Source organism: Phalacrocorax aristotelis, chromosome 2, assembly GCF_949628215.1.
Source record: "Phalacrocorax aristotelis chromosome 2, bGulAri2.1, whole genome shotgun sequence".
Taxonomy (NCBI): Eukaryota; Metazoa; Chordata; class Aves; order Suliformes; family Phalacrocoracidae; genus Phalacrocorax; species Phalacrocorax aristotelis.
The window spans coordinates 55,450,906-55,474,981 of NC_134277.1; the positions used below are offsets into that span (position 1 = coordinate 55,450,906).

General features: G+C 36.7%; 1 protein-coding gene across 5 annotated transcripts in view; it reads right to left on the reverse strand.

Annotated features, from left to right (window-relative positions):
* Positions 1-395: 395 nt before the first annotated feature.
* Positions 396-24,076, reverse strand: part of GOLGA4 (golgin A4) — a 71,773-nt gene continuing 48,092 nt past the window's right edge. For 4 of the 5 annotated variants that reach the window (XM_075083644.1, XM_075083645.1, XM_075083642.1 and 1 more), the window contains 10 exons: positions 23,562-23,683; positions 22,398-22,528; positions 18,175-18,288; positions 14,721-14,741; positions 14,473-14,541; positions 13,786-13,861; positions 11,350-11,453; positions 6,131-6,217; positions 3,065-3,128; positions 396-974 (listed from right to left, as the gene is read on the reverse strand). In XM_075083644.1, the coding sequence (XP_074939745.1) occupies positions 3,099-3,128; positions 6,131-6,217; positions 11,350-11,453; positions 13,786-13,861; positions 14,473-14,541; positions 14,721-14,741; positions 18,175-18,288; positions 22,398-22,528; positions 23,562-23,683 (754 nt within the window). In that variant the 3' untranslated portion in view covers positions 396-974; positions 3,065-3,098. The remainder of the gene's footprint in view (positions 975-3,064; positions 3,129-6,130; positions 6,218-11,349; positions 11,454-13,785; positions 13,862-14,472; positions 14,542-14,720; positions 14,742-18,174; positions 18,289-22,397; positions 22,529-23,561; positions 23,684-24,076) is intronic. The other variant, XM_075083641.1, reaches the window with a different exon arrangement.

Consider the following 24,076-nt stretch of genomic DNA (forward strand, 5'->3'; position numbering starts at 1 on the left):
CTTCCCTACTTGCTATATTCTTATGCCAACTTTTCAGCTCATCATGTGTCTGTCTTACAGGTGCCCTGAAAAATCTGAAGGGCCCCACTGACTTCTTACAGCTCAACATACTTGAACAGCTCTTCTTATGAGTGTGGAAATGTCTCAGCTAAGGATGTCTTGAACAGGAATAAGAACAAAACTGGTGGATCCTTTCAAAAGAAAAATCTTACCAAAGAAGTTCCAAAATTATACAGTAAATAAACTTTATTTCATCTCAGCTCTTGTCGGATTAGTGCTGTCAACAGTCTTAGATCAGCATATGATACAGTTATGTATTAACTATTTACAATTTACAGTAACGTACTTTTTCTCCAGAAAATATAAGTAGAAAAGCTAGGAGTAAACAAATGAGGTACTGCAATTTGGATTTATTGTAGGCAAAAGCATATAGAAGTGACTTTTAGCAAACAACTGTAAGATCACATCGGGAGAGAGCAGTCATAAAGAGTGCCTAGTTCATCAGGAAAAATCACCTCAACTGCTACCCATCCAAAAATGTATTGCACAGTTCATTCAAAACTAAAAAAATAAATAGATGAAACAAACCATTTATTTCAACTCTTAAAAAACACCCAGTAAAGCCTGTATAGAGATACAGTAGTGGACAATTCCTTCCTAGGATAAAGTCTTTTCTCTCCTTTAAAAAAATAACCTCTTAACACAAAATAGAAGACAGCGTTCAATAGAAGAGAAAAAAGACTCATCACCAGATAACCCCTGATTAGCGTTTCTTGTCAAGGCAGTTTTAACTATATTCACGGTCCAAAGGTGGTGCTGAGTTTTGGTTCTTGCTGTTCCATTTGTGACCTTGAATAATAGCTTTTCTTCGTGTCCCTTGAGAAGGGTCAACAACAGAGATATGAACATATTTCTAAGCAGCAGTGTCATGAGACATTCTCATCACAATTTCTTCAAGATGGTCGTAGCCATGACTAGAAGGAATGAAAAGTTAGAACAAATGAACAAATGCTGCATTATGTAGAGCAACTTAGAAGCATTTAATATTAGAGTAATAATGATGATGTTTATTGATAGGAATGGAGATGGAAAAATTTCAGGTAAGTCAAATTGTCAAGTTATTAACTGATTTAGAGCAAGTAATTCCATACCAGTATCTGAAAACAGTTGAGAAACTGTGATGAAAACAAAATAACGTGTAGCAAAACAGTCAGGAGTCTCAACGGAAATAGTCTGCCACATCGTTGCATCTTAATCCAATGAAAAACAAAGTTGTCCTCTCTGCATAAGGCCTATCATCAAAATTGAAATGCTGAAGTAAAATTTTGGGGCTAGCAAAAAGCCAAAAGCCTCCTCTATCAGGAAAATAATTACTGTTTTCACAGTGAAGTCAACATGATCTTAATTTCCAAGTTTTATACATGCAAGAATATTATCCCATTTGCTGGCTATCTACTGACGTAAGTCACAAAAATACTTGAGATAAAGTAAGAAACTACAGTCCAATAATGAGGTCTGAACAGTTTCCATACATATTAGCTTAGGTTCGGAAAGTGTAACAGCCAACTGCTGACATTAAGGTCAGAACCAAGCCCTTCTGTGATATGCTTCAAATGCAGTTGAGAACGCCTGAACTTTTTACACCAGCATTACAGACAGCACAACAAGAATTTAAGTTTCAAACATGCTTTCTGCAATAGTGTTGGTAAATAGCTGTGTCCTATCGTTACGAACAATTCAATTATTTTCAACAGAGGGCTAGAAAAAACAGTTGCTGATTTTGTCAAGAAGTGATCAAGGTTAGGGGGCAAGTGGTCCAAGCTCCACTGTGTTTTAAGTGCAATAAAATGCATCTGCTATTGTATTCAAAGGTTTAAAAGAACACAAAGTGAAGTAGAAACCATGACTGTTTGCTAAGATGAATAGATCTTTTCCTTTGAAACAGATAGTATTTTGTACTGAAGGCTGTGTTCGCATGACTGCCTGTCAACTGCATTCTGATAACTGGCAATGGAAACAGCTTAAGTTAATCCATTTTGCTATGGCAGGGGTGCAGGCCAACCACTATATTTCAGCCCGCTGATAGCGATTGCTTCACATGCAATGAATCAATTCCTGGCAACTGTGCAAAGCTTTTCAGTTGCAAAGGAGGAGAAGGAAAACTGGGCCTACCATATCCTATAGAATTCATCTGAAGAGTTTATTAACTATCATACACCACTAATGACTCAAATTGTAATCTTATCAGCAGTGCAGAAAGTTTTACTTATGTATTTCCATACCCTACTCCTCTCTCAACTGCTATTGCTTGTGTGCTCCTTGTTTAGCTTGGCTAGTCTGATACAACCTGCATCTCTAGACCTAAAATCAATCGTTGGTTTTCGGTAACACTACAATTAGTCTTGCAGATTCGTAATGAAAGTAGTTCAATAAAACCTGAAAAAAGGCACAATAAACTGAGAGCATCAAGGTCCCAAATTGTTCTCCTTCTGCTCTAGCTTCTCTTGATACCAAGCTAAAGCTCTGATTCAGAAAGGTACTGATGTTTAAATGCAATTATATCCTAATTCCTCTACAGAGGATATTTCATCAATCTTTTTAAAAATAATCCTCTCTCATATTTATAAGATTTAATAATTTCAAGCAGTACAGTATACATCTCCCATAAATCTGACTTATTTGCTTATTCAAAAAAGGAGCTAAGAAAGTGAATAAAGACAAAACAAAGCCAAGTGCAATAAGATTTAATATTACATACTAACTGATCTAAAATCTGATATTTTTTTTCCACAACTGAGATTTCTGTAGCTCAATCAACATTTCAAGTTATGCTTTTAACTCATAAGGATTAGTTTTGAATCAATATTTACTATTTTCAAACTTGGCTAGGTAAAGCAAAACATGATTAAGAGTAGAACAAAGATTATCATACACATATAGAACAAAAAAATGTGATTTTTTTTAACAAACAAAAGCAGGAAAGAAAAAAAAGCAGGAGAATGATTAGTCTCATACTACAGGTTTCATACTTAAATAGAACAAGTATGTATTAGGCTTCACTCACCCACATGCTAACTAAGCACAGACTGATGGGATATTCAGAAGATACCACTGCGAGGTGAGGCAAACTACAAAGCCAGGAAGAAAACAGCTTATTGGACTACTTCGTTAATAGTGTAGATAAGAACTTTGTGGACATCTGCTCACGAATGAGATTGCTGCAGTTGGATCACAATAACTATGTAGTAAAAGCTAGATTAGTGAAGGAGATACACTGATCTAGCATATGTTTATTGATGTATTTAACAGTTTTCAGAAAACTTTTGACAAATCCCTACATGCCTACTAAGAGGGTAAACAATTACTCACAGATACTTAGTACTACACACACTTATTCTTTTCCAGTAGCACAGTTAATTAACAATTTACACATTGAAATTAGTTATAGATGTTTTGACCATAAACTAACACACAAACAAGCAAGCTTTATGTTAAAAATGCACATTTATATTGCAGTTCAAAGCTTTATTGCACATGAGACCTAAATACTGGGTATTTTCAAATATCAGCATCACTCCAATATTAAGTGTGGAGAAAAACTACTGCCGTGTTAGTAAATGTCAATAAATCAAATACAAAAAACCAAGCGTATTTCTCGACAAAATAATTTATGAAAACCCCTCCAACTTTTTAGTCCTAAACAGAATTACAAAAGACTTGCCCCCCAAAATAATTTGTGCTTCAGTAAACAAACTTAGTAACTTTGAAAGTGAAGAAAAAAAGTTACTACATCCTCCATAATATGTCCTAATATCTGCGTTTTCTAAGCCAGGAAAGGTTTGCTATGTGAAACCCCAGAATTTTCTGATTAGTGCACAAAGCTCTTTGAACGATGATATCCTTAATAATCAAAACACTTGCAGCCTGCAAAAAACCTCACTGTATGTTCTAGCCAAAACTTAATTCCAAGGACCTTTAACACCAGGGACCAAAACTTACTGGGTGAATTCAAGCTACCTTTTATTTAGTATCAGAAGTTGTGAATACCTGTTTTAGGAAGGCCAGGTTTCAAGTATCAAAAAGCTGAAAGGACTGCAAAATAAGGTCCATCTCTCTAACCTTTCTTTTGGCCAACAGAGAGCTTAAAATGTTTTCTAAATATTACTCTAGATTGCCAAAACAAAAAATAAGGCACCAGCTTTCTACCTGGAGGTCACAGGAAGTGAGCATTAAGAAAAAATCATGTTTGGGATGTGTGATACTTACTGGAGCTGCAGTATTATCAGCATTTGTGTCATTCTAAACGTATTTTAAATATTTAAGATTGCAAGACACTCTCAAACATACTAAGTGTACAGGAAAATGCTGAAGTATTTAACACTTTCCTCAGATTTGATACTCCAACAGATGAAGTGGTAGAATTTTTTTTAAATTTGTTTCAATGGATCAACAGCACTTTAATGTAACTACTTCACTGAAATGTAAAAATGTTAAATTTTTTATTTTTTTCTGTTTCTGCAAATAAATATATATGCAAGGCCAGTGACAGAAACAGAACACAATTCTTCCTCTCACTTAAATTCCTAAATATTTTACTAAGATGACCCACAAATAGAGAGATCAGTGTTGACTCGAGAAACAATGTAGAGAAAACTATTACTGAAGTTTTCATCGTAATAAAAAATAGCTCACATACATAAAACAGTAACAGTAACCCCAAAGAAATGTTTATGCTCATATATTCTTCTTTTTTTGGGTCTGCTTCTCAAACCCGAATTCACCTTTCTGGTAAATAGATTAACTGGTAAATACCAAGCAACAGCCACAAAATAGTAAGTGTGTTGAAACTGGGGAAAAAACCCAATCAAGCAAAACCAAAGCGAGTACTTAGGACACTTATTTTTGACCTGTCCTGACCCAGAGTGAATGTGACCTATTTTGATGGTTTTTCAGTATAAAAATAAAGCAGACAAAAGAAACCACCACACAAGAACTAAAAAAGAAAACCACCAAAAAAAAAACAAACCCCAAACAAAACCCAGTCTTGTTAGGATACTCACTGAAGATAAAAATGTACATATCCCACTTGAAACACACATATCCCAAGTGATTGAGCTCATCAGGTTTCTAGTCTACAACCAAAATGGGATTTGGTTTTGCCAGAAATTTTATCCCAGGGCTGAAAAATCTCTCTTGACGTATTTTTCATGAAAAATGGTTATGACCCCTCAGAAACCTATAAATTTAAGAAACATGAAACATTCGCACCTCGAGTACTGGTTGGGTTTTGGGCCCCTCATTACAAGGAGGACACTGAGGTGCTGGAGCGTGCCCAGAGAAGGGCAACAAAGCTGGTGAAGGGTCTGGAGAACAAGTCTTATGAGGAGTGGCTGAGGGAGCTGGGGTTGTTCAGTCTGCAGAAGAGGAGGCTGAGGGGAGACCTTATCGCTCTCTACAACTACCTGAAAGGAGGTTGTAGCAAGGTGGTGGTTGGTTTCTTCTCCCAAGTCACTAGTGATAGGATGAGAGGAAACGGCTTCAAGTTGTGTCAGGAGAGGTTTAGACTGGATATTAAGAAAAATTTCTTTACTGAGAGAGTGGTCAGGGATTGGAACAGGCTGCCCAGAGAGGTGGTGGAGTCACCATTCTTGGATATGTTAAAAAAAAACCAAACATGCGGACATAGCGTTCCAGGGGATGATTTAGGAAGCACAGTGGTGTTGGGTTGACGGTTGGACTTGATGATCCTAGAGGTCTTTTCCAAGCTTAATAATTCTATGATTCTATTAATTTTCTGTCAGATTACTTTTTTGATTAGAAAATTCATCTGCAGAATAGTGGTGGTGACTGAACTTGCTTTGTTCTGTTGTACCCATAGCTATCAGAAATATGGCTTAACCAATGATGAGAAATACTAGTTAAGAAAGTATGCTTGCTTCCCCCCCCCCCCCACTTTTGCTATAAACTCAAACCTACAGCTGGAATTTGACATTCCACTGAAGAGGGGGGAAGGAAGGAGAAAAGGAGTTTTCTTGAACGTGGACACAGGGGAAAAAGGAGACTTAAAAGTTTCTAATTTATTATTCTTGCAACCTAATCTCTTCCATAACTTGATTTACTTATAACTTACCAATGGTCGAGCATCTTCTCGTTCTAGTATCTTCTGAGTCTGATCTGCTGGGAACTTCAGCACTGTTGTTATAACCTTGGCCATTGTCTAAAAAGAAATAGGTCATCTATAAGCAATTTCATATGCACTAAAATGCTTTGTAATATTTTAAAATGCATTTCATTTAAGAACACTGGATGCTATTTTTAGTAATATCATTGGAAAAAAGTGAAACGAGTAAGATATAACTACTTGTTTTATATCATATATGCATGACATCTTATGTGAATTATATGAAAACCATGAAGAATCTTCATTTCATGTTGTCACAAACTGCAGATACTGTAATATGATGTAAGCTCTGTGGTATATATGCTTAAATACCTGAAGTCCATTATTAAGACAGCGTAGTTACAAATACTGCTCCTACTACATTTGATTTTAACACAGCATTTCTGAAAGGCACATTTCAGGCGCATGGCACCTGAGAGGGTCCTTATGGATTCAAATATGACGCATCATATATTAAACTATGTGATTCATCATGCGAATATTTTCTAAAGAAATAAAACACTGAGAAAGCAGATCCAAATGTCAGGTGTGGAGCTCCAGTTGTGTAAATATTTTTAGCTGGTATACAGTAACCCCATATTTAAATAGCAAATCATTTAGACATCCTCAGACAGAAGACGTAGGAATATCAAAGCTTTGTGCAAAATAGGCAGTGACTATTTCCATTTTATCAACAGATGAGTGGGAAGAAAAAACTCCAAAAGGCATAAAACAACGTTCAGGTGACTTTTACAAGAAAGGTCAAAGTAAGAGCTGCAGCGCAGCTCAAACAGAAGGTGATTGCTGCAAAAGGAGTAACTGCTGCTCTTGAAGAATGTGGATGAGATAAGATTGCTGCTCTGAATGTCTACTGTTTTTTACCAGTCTCACATGTGGAATGAAGAGGCAGGCCATAGCAACAAATCAGTTGCAGGACAAAAATGACTGCAGCTAAGAGTGAGAGGTAAAGCCCTAATTTGCAACAACTGTTTCAGTATATAACTTAACTAGGGATAAAAATGGGAAGAAACCAAACCAAACCAAACCCTGTTGAATCCTTTCAGCTCAGAAAGCTTAATTTTTAACATATTAATAGCTCCCATCAAGTGCCCCTACTGCAGTTCCCAGATACACAAAGGAGTATGCTCAGTGCCACAAACTAACATTATACTTTTCTAATTTCTTTTGCCAAAGTCCTCATCACAATTACTTAGGACTACCAGATTAGAGAGCGCTGATCTTACAATCTGTTCAAACTCTTAGTAACAGAGCTATCAAGAAAGCTCTCTTCTAACTGTTTTCTACAGGACACAATGGCATGCAAATATTAAAGAAAAATCTATAAACACTGCAAATACTCCATGAATGCATAGAAACTTATGTGCCAACTTAAATAGGGGCTATCTAAAACTCTCCTTCCTGAAAACATGCATTTTGTAATTTATCACTAGCAATGACTTGAAATAATTTCCAAGTCTTTGAAGACACTAGAGAGATTTTGAAGTAGAAATATTCAACACTATTCACAGTTGCATAGTTATGAAACAAAGTTACAAGCATTGCAGAACTTAGGGTAGTATGGTTAATACAGGCTTACTTTATTGCTCTAATAGTCTATTCTACTATAAAACTACCCTAATAACTGTTTAAGAGTGTGAGTACACACACATATGTTCCTCTGTGTGCATCTCTATACCTACCTATAGAAAGGCCCTGAGCTTTTTCAAGCACAATAGCTAGTTCTGCTATAAGATGTGACAGTTTGCATTCCCATTTCTTCCTATGAGGCTGACATAGTCAGATATGTAATCTCTGAAAATAATACTTTTACAATGATACCGATCAGTGCTCTCCCTCACTCAAGAGCTGCTGGTCAAAGGCAGAACCTTCAAAACCAAAGTTTTACAGAAATATCCCTCGTTTTTCTGCAATGCACAAAAGCACGTCGAGGTGCCAGAAAAATATCTACATAAATTTACAATCTCTGACAAATATGTATTCCACTATATTCTTCCATGTACCTAAGTCAGTGTCAACACAGACATTTATTACAGGCATGCAACCCTTGGACTGATTTTCCAGCCTCAGAACAGACTCCAAACAGCATAACGAAGTTACAAGTAGAATTCTGCAAGACTTAAGATTCAGTCTGCAGTACAGCTGGACAGTGCAACTGTTCCCGTGACTGTAGAGAAAATTATTTTCTTTGACCTAATGGTTTATGCCATGTATTTCCAGGTTCAGATATTCTGAACAAAGTGCATGCTTAGAAAAAGCTGGCAATCTCATTTCATATACCATGCCAAGGATGAGGAAAAATATAAAGTTGGACTAGAGAGCAAGACAGTAAAATCCCCCAAAGACATGTGCAGTTTACAAAGAATGTGATAGGGTACATGTTATGACCATAATTCCTGACTCTTAAGATACTGAACCACTATCAACCCTCAACATTTCTCTTTGTGTCTCCAGCACAATAACACAACTGGTGCATTCATTAACATCTATACTTAATACTATTCCAGGATCATTTAACCGGGCTGCATAAATGGCAATCCATCCTAGATAGTTTGCATAGATTCTCTTGAATTCCTTTCAATAAAGAGGAAATAATGTCTACAGAGATCACCAATTCCACCGCTGAACCACCTCTGAAACATGACATACATATTTGCACCATACAAGGAAACCCTGCACAGAGAAAGGATGCCAGAATGATCTTTACAAGCGAAAATTAGAAAAAATTGCCTCATCTGGTCCAGGAAAACAAAGGCCAAGAGGAAGGCAAGTCTGTACCAAGGAAGTAAACCTTGATACAGATGATTTAACTCAAGGACTGTGTTGGGGGAAAAAAGCACATGTTAATACTTTACTAACACACTTAGACCGTGTATTAAAAAAATTTGTCAATCACACTGTCATTGCTCATGGTCTTCCAGTCAGTGTAGCAGGATGAAACCAGTTTTCAAGACACAGTTCAGTAAATTGAAGTTTATATGATACAATCCCTATGAGAGCAGACATCAAGCTCTGTGTCTTCCAGCAACACATCCAATGGTTGAAAGAAAACCAGCAGATTAAATCAGCTTGAAAGAACTTTCTGAAGCAAAAGTGAAGAGACCAAACTACCTTTGTATTTAAATTGGTAAAAATGCTATCCTTCATTCCATTTTTTTTCATTAATAAATGCTAGTACAGCTACACCCTTGATCAGCTAATAATAGAGGACTAAACAATACCAGAAATTCTTCCCTTCTTGCAATACGTCAGAACATTCACCCTCAATCAAAAATTGCTAAGAGGTAATCAAATTAGTATGAACACACAATAGAGAGGAATACATAAATCACATTGAATCACATTTGATTTTAAGGACTCTGTCATTCACCTTTACCTATCTACATCTAACCTCCTGAAACGAAAAACTGTAGTGCTTTGAAAATTATTTCTGCTGTTTGTTTGTTTAAATATACTTCCCCTTTCAAATATATAAACTTTCAAACAATGCCTTCTCAAGTTCCTGTAGGAACCAGATGTCTATCTTTTCTGATTTTTTCTTCTGTTCCCAATATTCATCTTGTTTTTAAGGAGCCATGTGCAGGCAAATGTTGTAGTGGCATCTTCTGGTTAAATACAATGTAATCTCCAGTGCAAGTAAATACATATATATGTCTATGAATGCATACATACACATATTTATTCATATAGCTTTTAATCAAAGCAGCTGAAAGACAGAAGAGACCTAAAGTCAATTTACTTTAGCACTGATTGTTTGTTGCTCTTCTTGAAGAAACCAACTGCAAATTTTAGGATGTCATTGATAAAAAGGAAAAAAAAATCCTCACAACTCTATTATCCAAAGTTTTGAGGCATGTATTGTAATGTTTTGAAGATCAGTAAGAAATAGCCTTAATGAGTGAAAAGAGTTTTCAAATTAGGTTTTCTTGAATGTAAATTTGCTAAGTACATCAGCAATCTACAATAGTCATCTGCAGCTGCCTCAAGACTTGTTTGAAGCTGAAGTGCGGCTACAGGGGTTTTTTTTTTAGCATTTTCTCTTGTCTAAGTCCCTCACAATTCAAAATCATAAAACCCAGTAATGTGCATATTTTTCTTTAATGATTTCAGTTGTTTGTTATTGAAGTAGGAGAGCTGTCCGCTGAGCCACAGGCTTGTGAACAGAAGGTAACTAGTGATTCTAGGGTTTTTGGATCAGGGATTTGTATTTTTAATAAAAAAGGAATTATTATCAAAGTGAAAAATGGGATAAAAAGAGAGAGAAAGAGGAACCCCATAAGGACAAGATGTCCTGCACAGACCAAGTTTTATTCTGTACAGAGCACAATGGGAACAAAGATAATTAACATAGAAACCTACACAAAATCTCTTTGCTTAATAGTTGTCCAAGTTGAAAGCAGGACAACAAAGAATGGAAGAACTCCAGGGAGGAGGAAAAAAAAAAGACAAATAGAAAAAATGAATCCACATAGCATTTATCATCCAAGAAAAATGTTTGTGTTACGCCATACATTTTTTGAACCTGGTCAATCTCTAAGCATCAGTATTGTTACAGGCTAGTAAAATTCTAGCTTAGGAATTATTTCACAAGCTTGCAGAATACAACAAGAAGCCTACTGGGCAGTTTTTGCCTAATTTTAAGAGTAAATTAATACTAGCTAGAGAAAGTATATGGATTTGGGAACCCTATAAAATATCTTTAAGCAAACAATTAGAGAGATACGCCATCATCTTCAGAGTTACTAACAAACTATTATTTAATCCAAATGTTACTTACCATGTTTGTGTCAAGATGAATCAAAAGAGCACTTTTGCTAATGTTGTGCATACATTTTCACTTTACATTAAACTTGGCCAACAACAGATCTTTCGCTAGTAAAACCATACGTACATATAAAGATTTTTGTCTTAGAGGTACATTGGTGAGAGATGTAACAACCCCCTTCCCCCCTTTATCTTAGCTCACTGACAAAGTTTTTAAGGTATGGATCATGTCTCTCTCAAAAAATAAACCAACCCCAAAACAAAACCGTGAAAGCCTATCAAATCCTGTGTCAGTAATAAACAGCATGTAACAAATCACAAACACATGGTACTTCAAATCTGTAAAGCAAGGAGGTTGAACTGTATTCTAACCTGAATCACTTGTCACCACATACAACTTTCCATACCTTTGTCTCACGACCCATCATATACTCGAAGAGCACTTTCCTCAAGTATTCAAACTCAGTAGGCTCCCCAAAGAGGGAAACCTCAGTATGGTGAAGGTTTCCATCTGTGTAAACAAAAATAAGAGAATATTTATACTGAGAGTCAGTCATATGAATGTAAGTTCCACCAATGGCATGAAATTGAGCAACAACAAATGCCAGATTCTGCACTTGGGACAAAGTGAACAGCAGCCCTGCAGAAAGGGGTCTGGGGGTGCTGGCTGACAGGAGGCTCACCAGGAGTCAGCAGTGTGCCCTGGCAGCCAAGAGGGCTAACCACATCCTGGGGTGCATCAAACGCAGCATAATCAGTCAAAAGAGGTGATTATCCCGCTGTACTTAGCACTGGTGTGGCCTCACCTTGAGTATTGTGGGTAGTTCTGGGCTCCACAATTTAAAAACGGTGGTAAGGTACTAGGACTGTGTCCCAAAGAAGGGACCAAAGCCAGTGAAGGGGCTGGAAGGCGTGTCCTCTGAGGAGCAGCTGAGGTTATGGGGCTTGTCTAGTTTGGAGAGAAGGAGGCTGAGGGGTGACCTCACTGCTCTTGACAGCTTCCTGAGTGGAGGAAGTGGAGAGGGAGGTGCTGATCTCTTCTCCCTGGTACCCACTGCCAGGACACGTGGGAATGGCTCAGAGCTACATCTGTCAGGGGGGTTTGGACTTGACGTGAGGAAACATGTCTTTCCTGAGGGGATGGTCAAACCCTGGAGCAGGCTTCCTGGAGAGGTGGTCGATGCCCGAAGCCTGTCAGTGTTTAAGAGGCATTTGGACAACGTCCTTCATACCGTGCTTGAACTTTTGGTCATCCCTGAAGCTGTCAGGCAGTTGGACTAGATGATCACTGTAGGTTCTTCCAGCCTAACTATGCTATTCTATGCTATACTTCCTCCTTCCTATGCCTTCTCCTTTCCCTAGCAGTACATGCCAAAGAATCTCTGATGACACTTATTTCCAGCCCAGCGCTAGCAGAAGGCATTGAATAACCATAACCATGTCCCAGTCTAGAAACTGGCTCTGCCACTTTGTGGGAAGGAAGCATGTACCTTCTGGTGGAGATGAGAGCTATGGATGGGCTCAAGATAACTGGACCATCTGCACAAGTTTGCAAAAAGCAAGTATGAAGTGTGGTTTTTGAAAGCCTTCTGTGTCCATCCAGTTTAGCTGGATCCCCACAGGATGGCAACACCCCACATCTGTGACACTAGCAAGGCTCAAAGATCAAGCCCTCAGTCAGAAGCAAGGACGTGCTCCTCAACTAAAGGGTTGCGAATCTCTATGAGGTGAGCAATATCTGTTCATTTCCCATGGATTGCTTTTTACTCCATGTACCCATTTTTAGAAATGCCTGAGTTGTTTCCTGTGGAAAAACATGCTACACCAAAAGAGCCTGAGAACAACAGTACTCTGTCAGAGAGAAGGTCCCTCTGGCCCCATACTCTTGTCTCCAAAGGGGCCAAGCATAAACATCTAAAGGAGAGCATATGAGCAGTGCAAGTGTCCTTGCACCAGGGCCCTGGGGGTGCTCATAGTTCTCAGTGGCTGGGACCGGCCTCCCCTGGGACCCCCAGCCCCAGCGTCTCCTGCCAAGGGCCGAGGGGACGTGTCTCAGCTCAGCCTGGGACCTCCAGTCCCTTCCTGAGCCATGCTGTAGATGTGCCCGTCTCTGCCTCTGTCTCCTGGACGGGGCTGGTCCCTGCACTGCAGAGACCTGCCCTCCCGGATGGAGCCCTCTGCCCTAGATCAGAGCTTGTCATGCAGAAATCTAGGCACAACATAGCATGGCTATTCTATTCTACTCCAGTATATTCCACTTCTGTTCCCTGTGTTCACCATGAGTCGAATAACAAGACTGTTGTTTGCCTGAAATGCCAGGGGGTTTTCAGCTTCAAAACCACTTTGAAGGACACATATCACAAAGGTTAGAAGTGGAGGCAGGATTTTATTTTATTTACTACTGTGTCACAGCAGAAGATCTTGCATAGTAGTAAATAAAATACAGAAGATGTGTACAGTCTAATATTTGTATTGTTAAGAATTTTAGAGAGTCATAAAACATATATTTAATTAGCCAAGACAAAAGGATAACTCCTCCTGACCCACTTTCGAGTGCCACTGCCTATACCACTCCCCCTGGAGATACAGAAAGCTTAAGAACTCTGATGTAGAGCTCTTTTAACTGTATGTCACAAAACCAAACATCAAACAACATCTGTGTGATTTGCTCACCTGAAATCACACACCAGCTCTATTATAACAGACAAGACAAAACAAGGATGATACCATAAAAATATTATACGAGTGTTTTAAAGAGACTGATATTTTAATAAATTGTCTAAACCAAAGCTTATCTTTCAAAACAAAAGAAAACTTATTTGTGATGAAAACTGCGTACTTACCTCTGTACGATGTTCCAACTGATGTGACATACATATTCTTCTCATAATTTTTCAGCCGGTCTTCCAGTACATGAATCTAAATAGAGGACAGTCAAAATGATAAATGGTGATCACAAGCAGCTAAAATAAGCATAATCAAAACAGTTTTCGGGTAAACATCATCTCCTTCTATGAAAGCAAAATATATTTGCTTTTTAAGGAAGGAAAACATTAAAAACTGTCCCTAAACTACTTAAGAAAATGTATATACACATAAGAATATCTATAGCAAATGTTATGCATACATATTTGTATACATATATACATGTGTCTATTTTATACAAATAAGCATACATAAAAAGAAAACATGACAAAAATTATACTTAGCATCAGAAAAGATTTAGTTTAGAAAAAGAAAGGATTCATAATTTCATGAAGTGCATTGTTCCATTTTTCACTGTGCAAATGTTTTGCTAACCTGTATCACAAGCATGTGGTATTTTCATTCTCAGGGGGAGAGGAGTACTTTGAAAACTGCACAGATCACCGGAGGGCAAGTATGAGTCAAAACTATTTTACACGCCTATTATTTCTACAGTACCTGTGTGGAGATGTGCTTCATCATCAGCTGAAAAGGACAAACTTTTCAATACTGCAAACAAAGTATCAAACAACAATAATTTTTGCTTTTTCAAACAGCACCCTCACCTGCTCTTTGAACTCCTGCTCCTTCAGTTTTGAATCATTGACTAGTGTTGTCTTCTGTGCAAGCTGTGCCTGAAAGAACGGCCATATATGGAAATCATAAAGAAACTGCTGAAGGTATATCATGGATACCTTTTCAATAAATCTTTCTCTTTTTAGCGCACAGAAACTTATAAGCAGTATTTCTGCTTTCAAACTGCTATGAAACAGAATTATCTAGAGAGCAAAAATCAATAAAATTTAAGACTTACCTGAAGTTCTGTTATCATGACCTAGAACAACAAGAACAACAAATTTAAATTAAAATGTATTAAAAATACTGAGTATATCAAGCACTGGTCATGGGTAAAAAAAGAAAGAAATACCAACCACCTAGTTCTGATACAGTGAGTTAATAGAGGATGATAAAAATTGAAATTACCAAATCATGCATAGACTTATAAAAATAAGTAGTCTCATAAATAGAGTTTAACTTGTTTGTATTGACAGTACATAAAGCTTACATTTAAATTCTCTCATTTGATTCTGTAAGACAATTATCGTACATGTATCTTCAGGAACCTAGTGTATCCAAAATGCATATTGGAGATGAATAATAATTGAATGAGCATGAAGCACAAGCCAGAAAACCCTAACTACTATTAATACTATTCACAATATTGTACTTTTTTCCTTAATTCTCCAAGTTGCCTTTGGAAATGTGAACACTTAACTGAAAATAGCTTCAGCTTAGAAGCTTCATGAGCTCTACAACTTGCAAAGATAGCAATTTTTATGAAGTACAGAGACAATACTAAGCTGAAATTTCTATCTTTCAGTGTTCCAACTCTAAGGAAAGTAATGCTTTAGTACTCATGGGTATAACTCAAGGTTGTAAAATAATTTTAACATCAAATAATTTGTGTGTGATTTTTTTTTTTTTTACACTAACCTATACCTTAACACAGAAGTGGTACATACTACTTGTTTCTTCCTGAGCCTCTTTGGAATTATATCAAAAAGGAAAGCTGTACCCCCTCTCTGTAGGTTCATAAAACCAGTAGGTTTTCCTACACTCCGCAAACACAATATAAGGGAAAATCATTCATCTATGGATCTCAAACCTGCAAGTGCAATTCTTTCTTCTGAAGACCTCAATCATCTGATCAGCCATTTATTTTCTCACACAGTTTCTGATATTTTTACATCCCAACACTAACACTTAAGGATGTTAGTATCTGCCAACTATTTATCACAGTCAGACAAATATTGTTGAATTGATTAGTTACACTTCATGTCAAAGCGTACATGTTATATGTGACGTTTGGCCTAGGCTGACAATAAGCAGCACAGGTTTTAAAAGACAAATGTCTATGATTTGGGAGGCTCCAACTTGAGACAACAAAAAGTTGTTTCCAGACAACAGAAGACTTCTGAGCTGTTTTACTACTAGTGCTGAAGGGGAAGGCGGGGGGGGAGAAAAAAAAAATTACAAAAGAACAAAATAAAAAAGAAATAAGACAAAAAGACAAGGCAAAGTAAGATCAGATAATAAGATAAAAAGGCAAAAGATACCACATCAAATGTAAGATGACAGAATTCACTCGAATGCACACGTAAAATCCAGATGCGGATCTGTACACTTCTGCTCAGGTATGTGGACAAGGTCCACAGGCCCCAACAAATTTTCTCATCTAGCTCTGTAATGTTGCATATATATATTGCATCAGTTGGAAATATATGCTATTTTACCAGGTAATAGCAAAATTAGTTTCCTACAGACATTCTGAGGACAGGCAATGGACAAATTAAGACAGGTAAGAAGTAAGAAGAACAGCAACTCTCAATTTCTAAGGAGGAAGAAAGAAAACTACCTCCTAACACCAGAACAGACTGTCAAAGAGCAAGAATCCAACCCTGAAATACTGATAAAATAAGAACTGCAAGCCCACTTACTCACAGCACACTAAATACTCAAGCTCTGACTGGACCAGAAGATGTACCAGGAGCTATCTGCACATTCAGTAGCATGATCTTACTATTAGAATAGTTATGTTGTTTTGAGATTAAGTCACCATTGCAAATAGTAGGAAATATGAAATTGACGTTCAGTTGAATTACAGCTATGCAAAAGAAAGCTTGTGAACAATTTGCTAAATTTGAATGTAGTTGGAATTTTCAAAATTACTCAGGAAAGCTTCATGCCTGTATGCCAGCGAAATCATGGATATTTAACTGCCTTACACCCACCAAAAAATCCCATTCTTATTCTGCAAGCATTTGGAACCTGGATGCTTTAAGTGTACTTAAGTACATGCACTACCACACAGGTTTTCCTCCCCTCTGAATAAGACATCATCTGTCCTTTAAAACAAAGCTATTTACCAGCAGTTGAGTTCTCTCAACTGATTTATACCCACCACAGATGGAATGACTCCTTCGAGTTTCCCCAAAAGTCTGCCATGGAAACTCCAAGGAGTGGAGAACTGTGGACAAGATTCCAAAGACAGGCAAAATCAGCTGTTTATTTTGTTTATTATAGTCAGATTTATCTTGACATAGAGATGTAGTATTTGCAATACTCAAATATTTTACAGGTCTTGCTATTATTCCAAATCTTTTCCATGCATTTCTGGGAGTAATTGAGAAATATATGAAATACCATTGCTGAGATATAGATCTGATATAACCTTCATGGCCTATCAGTGAATATATAATCGTGAAGATGCATGTAAAGTGTGATGCTAAATGACTGCCTGTTATAGCAGACTTATATAACAAAGTAAGTAGCGAACAGTTAACAAAGAAGTCCTAAAGAAAAAGTACCCTTCGTACTTTTCAGAATGTTTTAGGGTTTAGGAGTCTCTTAAAGAATCTTCCTCCAGATAATAAGATTATGTAAGATTATAATCAGTGGGTAGAGACAGAGGTTGATTAAGAATACAAGGCAGTCTCATACAAATATTTCTGCTTTTCCTGTTATGAAAACAACACTCATGTCATGGAATAGTTAACAGAAGTAACATAAAGGGTGTTGTGAGCAAGTGCAAGGCAGAAGGTACAAATGTTAGGATAGTGAGGTAATTGTACTTTAAGTTTGTAGTGCCAAATAAATATATTTAATATCCCCATTGCTGTCTTTTGTCAAAATGAAAATTTAAAAAATAAGATTAATATGAATTATCAATGACTCAACACCTCATATAATTTTTGTCTTCTCAGTGTAATAATAACCATTAATATTTTCATCAAAGAACCCCTCAAACTAAAATGTGGTCTTAGAAAGACAAAAGCATGCACTTAGTCTTCTTTCAGTGAAGAACTCGCTGTCCATAATTGATATATTCAAGGCAATATTTCAGAGCCCTTTCAACTTGAATTTTAAAAAAATTACACTAAAAATGACCCAATATAACTTCCTTTCCTTCTAAAGGGCTTCCAGTAAAACCAACAAAAAAAATACACATGCAGAGGGCAAAACCTCCACCTTAATAATCACCACACAACTGGACTTTTTAACGTAACATTAAAAAAAAGGTTGTATCAAGCACTGCAGATTCTAAAGAGGTTCACTTTTGAAGTCAACATCTAAAAGAATAGAAACTGTATGGGAAAGTGAAGGCCAGATATATAAATAAAATCCAATTAAATGCAAACTACAGAATTTTATGAAGACTAAGCATTTCACACCTAAAGATGTAAAAATAAATGTTAGTGCCAGCTCACTTTTTCACTGTTCCAATGTTCCTCTTCTGCCACTCTTTTTTTGTATTCCTTTTGCAAGTCTTCTAGCTGTGCCTGCAACTCATGAACTTTTGCTGTCATCTCTTCTTCACGAGCCTTCAAGATACAGGAAAAAAATTATTTATACGATCATCTAACCACTCAAAACCTGAACTACAGTGGACAGAAAGCAATAACAAAGGAGTTATGCTATACACAGAAAGAATATGCTTGCAATTCAGTATAAAGGCTAGTTACACTACAGGACTACAGAAAAGAGCAACTAAGAAACATAGGAGCTTAACAAGATTTTGCAGGCCTTTGACAATTAAGATTACATAGCTAGGATCACAGGGTTTTTTTGTAGTTTAAAGAAAAAAAGAGCTGTTTCTATTGGGCATTAAAACAGCATTTGAATATAATCCAGTAAATGGATTACTGGAGAGATTGTGCTTGCTTATATGACCTTCATGAAAGGGACACGTGATGATACAGTTACTTCCTCTACTCTGGAAGTGACAACTACTTATATCCTTTCCTCACTCAATCTCACAAAGATGTTACTAAAGCAGTTTTAAGCACATTTCAGAAACAATGATTTCCTGTTCACAAGGGTTTGCAGGGCACTGTGCAGCATGGAGGAAAGAAGCAGTAGCAAGAATGGTAGGGAGGAAATGAACTTTTCCTGTATGTTTTATGACAGTGTGAAGATTCATAGGAGAAAAATATGATGACCTAAATCATAGCAAGTTAATCCACTTTTAAAAATTGGGTCCCCTCTGGCCTTGTTTGCAAGATAACACATTAGGGAGCTTATAAAAAGGCACTTGGATTCAAACTGCACATCTCTACTGCTGAACTCAACGAAAACTTAGTTTCACTCATGCTAACCACTCAGGGCAGTGAGCTGCCTGCTCTGATATGCAGTAGTACTTCAGATCAAATTAGTACAAATTAATCAACTGTTATCAAGAACAGAGCTGCTGATCAAAATTTTGTTCCATTCAAAATCTCAGGAGTACAAACTATAGTGATACAGAATATTCACAGGAAAAGGAAGTGCAGAACTAGAAAGCTCATCCAGGCTTAATAGATTTAGGATATGCCATATGTAAAAAAATAAGTCTTTCCCTGTAAGGCCACTTTTTCATGTGTTCCATGCACTCTACTTAAGAGCAAAACACCTACCCCACACAGCCCCTTGGCCCAAAAACCACCACACCAAAAAGAAACAAAGCAACCCTCCCCAAAATGCTAGCGAATGTGAAGTCACAGTACAGAAGCAAGTTTTACAGACTAGAAGTTTTTAAGAATATCTGTCTTCAATAACAACCTTCCTCAAACATCATGACTGCCAGTGTTATTTTTCATTCATTCACATGATTTTTTCCATGCCCTCAAAAATACATCAACAATTAATCTTTTCTAAGTTTTTTTTTAAAAAAATGGTTATACTCTTCTAGTTAAAAACCCTCAACACCTGACATATTAAGATGCTTCTACTTTCCATTTGTTTGGGATTTTTTTTTGGGGTGGAGTGGTTATTGTTTTTTGAGGTTTTTTATATCAAGAATCTAAAATCTTACAATTTCTAGATTACTGTTCAGTGAAATAAATCAAACTTGCATGCACACCATTCTTAGTCATACAAGGCAGATGAAATGCAGAGAAGAAATTCAACTCAAGATGATGAATGACACTTCTGTGAAAAGGACCTACCTGTGACCCATTATTTTTATAAAACCCTGAACAGAGATTATCATTTGAAATTTTAAATAATTAGAGATCATGTGGGGTTCAAATATCCTGCAGAATCTGTATTTACAATAAGAACTTATCTGGCAGACTCTGAAAATAAACTGCATGCTATTTGGATTATATGGTCAATAAAGTTAATAAAGTCATAATTTCCCAAATCTTAACCACAAGGCTATCCTGTATTCACATAGGAGGCATTACGACAAATGAAAGAATACACACCTGAAGTTAGATATTTTCTTTTTAGCTCATAGATAAGCTTAAAATAGGCTAGCTGGAGCACAACATTCAATTTTTCTCTAATTATATACTTTAGTTGAAGAAAAAAGGCTTATGCTTCAAATTACATGCTCTGCTGATTTGCAAGTCCTTTGATTAGGGAGACTTTGATGAAATCTTATATAATAAAAGTTTTTATGAAAGATAACAAAACACCAGATAAAGCAAGAGAAGTACCAGGGGAACACTTCACAAATAAATCATATTAAGTTTAACAGATTGAATGATTCCTGCTCATCCTTAAGGATACATGCTCAAATCAAGTTAGACGACTTTTTAGCATCATTAAACGTGTTTAAAATGCAACAAAGATCTACAAAGTTATACGAGCAAAATTAATTGTTGCAGTTGGCATTATTCTTGCTTCACCTTCTTACTATTTATGGCGGAGACAAATCTCTCTGCATAAACATCTTGAGGCGAAATTTCTCAAACCTATCATGAACCAAGTCAGGTATAAGTCGGGTAATAACTGGTAACTTCAGGCTAAATTGAGAAAACTATACATCTGCTGATGCATATGTTCCCATTTACATCAGAGATCTCAATGAATATGGCATACACTTAATTTAACATAAATATTTCGTAACTTTTGAGATGCTTGCAGTATTTTTTTCAGGAAAAAGGATAACAAATTGGTTTTTTCCTTCCCCAAAATAACAGAAACAAACCACTCACATATATACCATTACCTAAAAAAGGAACACGTACTCTGAAATTTAAAATATCAAACTACAGCTTATTGCAGTTGCAGGCAACTGTCATTGCCATCATCAATGAGATGCAAAAAAATGTATCCATGTCTTCCAATTGCACAGAAGTCAAATTAGCCTAAACCTTCAAGATCATACATTGAGTACAGCATGCATGTTTCTAACACACACACAGACTGAATGCATCAGAAAACAAAGAGGAATTATATCTGCATGACTTCAAATCACAGACCTATTTGGGCCTGTAAAGTAAGGACCTGAATGGCAACACACTGCACATTCATGTAAGAGAAATATAAATCCTCCAGAAATGCAGAATTTAGAACTATGGTACAAAAAAACCCAAAATAAACGAACAACAAAAAAACCCAACCACCAAAACCAAACCCCATGACAACAAAAAAACAAACACCACAAAAAAAAAAAATCCCCCTACCCTCAGTTTTATATCATGCAATATTTCTAAATTAGGAAACAAAAGAAGGGGACTCACAATTTAAAACCCTGCCACCTCCATCCAACTTCCTAGAAGTTCAAAATCAGAATGGAACACACCAACCTGCCTACAATACTGAAATTTTTGGCATTAAACACTCAGTCAGACTCAGCACCTAGCTCCTTGGGGCTGGTAACTTAGCATAAACAAACAGAAATGTACTTACGTTTATTACTGCTAGCTCTATTCAAGGGACATTCTTTTTTATTAAATTATTTGTGCAAACAGGACTAAGATTAGCAAAATTAAAGCTGCATGCCAATACGATGTACGGTCTAGCACTGAAAACTATTTAAGCTTTTATTGCCATACATGTAGGGCTGGGACAATTTACTTGGCCAAAATAGGAGGCGTCCTTGGGAGATAAAACATCTTCAAGACTGAAGTTGGCTGCTAACTTCTGGCTGAAATGTTACTGGAGCAAAACCATGTCTATTGCAAATATCATGCAGACTAACTGCTCACTTACAAGTGAAAACGAAAGCTTTACTAGAGTAAAAACTATGCAAACAGACTGCACCCTGCATGGAACAGAACCTTACTTTAAGGGCTATGGTGCAATCTGGACAGAGCATCAGAGAAAGGGGCTAGAGAACAAGGATGACCCATAAACATTGTATTTAAATCCTTAAAAGAAGCAACATACAACACCAGCACAACTCTAGTAAAGCTTAAATTTAACTCACCCACTTTCCTCATTTCAATCTGGAACACAAACTGCTCAAGGACATAAGGACCTAACTGTATAATTTGTACTGAATGATCAGAGCCAGGGCTTAACTTCTGGTGTTCTTTCATGTTCATAAAACACAGAAAACACTATTTTAAATGCAAGCTAGGTCACCACACATATCAAGTGTGATTCAAGCAGTAAGATCTTTACTAGAAAGAATTACAGTTTTTCTATCTAGTTGTGCAATGAAAAAAAGGAGAGAGTTATTTTGAAATGTATGTAGTCATATCACTTTTCAGAAAGATACCTCAAGGATTTCTTCATATTTTGCCACAGTTCTTTTTAGATCATCATCTTTTTCAGCAATTTTCTTATGCAACTCGGTTGTCTCTATGTGATGATTTTCTATCAATTCAGTTTCTACCTCCTGGGCTTTACCTATTAAAAAAAAAAAGGCAGATGATATAAAAAAGGCATATTTATGTTGTTAAATTATGTCACAACAGTATTAAAAAAAAAGCTTAAAGACAACTGTGGAAGGCATCTCTAAGGAAAGCTTGTCAAGAGGATCCATTTTTCCACACTGTCAGCGATAATTAAGTCACTTGATCCTAATATGTATGAAGTTTGTTGTCTACAGTTTGGTATCCAGAGCAGTTTTTTCTACCTGTTGCTGGAACATTTTTCTAAAAGTTAAGATCACAACCAATATCCATATCTTATTCTCTCTAGGGAAGTGACTGAAACATCTGCAAATCTTCAGAAATTCCTCACTTGTATGGGTACTTCCAGTAGCTGTGGAGTCGAAGGATACCCTCTGCTCACTTCTCCAGCCTCCAACTTACACTACAGTGGCAAAAGATCGACAGAGGAGAGAAGATGAAATATGGTGTATTCTAGTTATACCCACATGGTATAGCTATCAGACATCATATCCAGTGGGTACCTGTTAGTAGTTACAGTGAATGAAGTCTGCAAGACACAGCTAAGAAAATGAAATTGATTCCCAGATGGATCGAAGTTTCTCTAAAAGGCACCCTTCAGTGCCATATGTTCAACAGTGGAGTGTTAAAGGTTTGTAGTATTACAATGAAAACTTACCAATGTGCTTTCACCTCTAAAATCTTACTCTCCTTTTTTTACTTTTGAACATATGATTAAAAAATGGGTACCTATGGCTATCATGGGTAACTCTTGCCATGACAGATGCAAACAGGAAGAGTGGTAGATCAAAGATTCAACCTGCGGGGTAACAAAGAACAGCTACATATGCATTTTCCTAATTGCACTACAATTAACATTTCTATGTTATTTCCTGAGCAAGAGACCTTCTCTCCCTGAGTTCTCTAGGCAGTTATAAAACACATGTTGACTTTATCAGAGTCCCAGGAAAAAGCCCTTCCGCAAAACATCTGATGATTTGGTTTTCTGGCTATTTTACTGATTACAGTTATATCAGTATTTCACTTACTGATTGCCTCTTTCACTGCTGTTTCCAATTCCCTTTCTTTTTGAGCCAGCTGAGTATTAAACTCTCTCATTAACTGCTTTAAGGTGGAGATGTGCTTTAACTCAATGTCTTCTTGTTCACATCTGTACAAAAATATCAAAAAAATACAGTGAGGAAATAAAATGTTAAAAGAGAGTGAGAGAACAGTGCAGCAAGGTAGGAGATCTGGGAATTTCTCTAAAACTGTTTTAGAATGGGATGGTTTGGAATTATATTAATTCCATGGGATTCAGGGAGGCTTTTTGTTCCAATCCTATTGAATTCACCTGGAAGGCATGGGAGTTTCATTTAAAAAAAAAAAAAAACAACAACCCAGAATTGAACCCTTCCAAAAGATATGGAGTTCTTCCTGAGGAAGAACTGGAAGTAAAGAATGTGCCACATAAAAGCAGAGTTCTTGGGGAATTCCCTGCTTGAGAAACCGTTAGAGCGCTGAGCAGTATACATTTTTGTGCCATACATATGAACAATTCTTG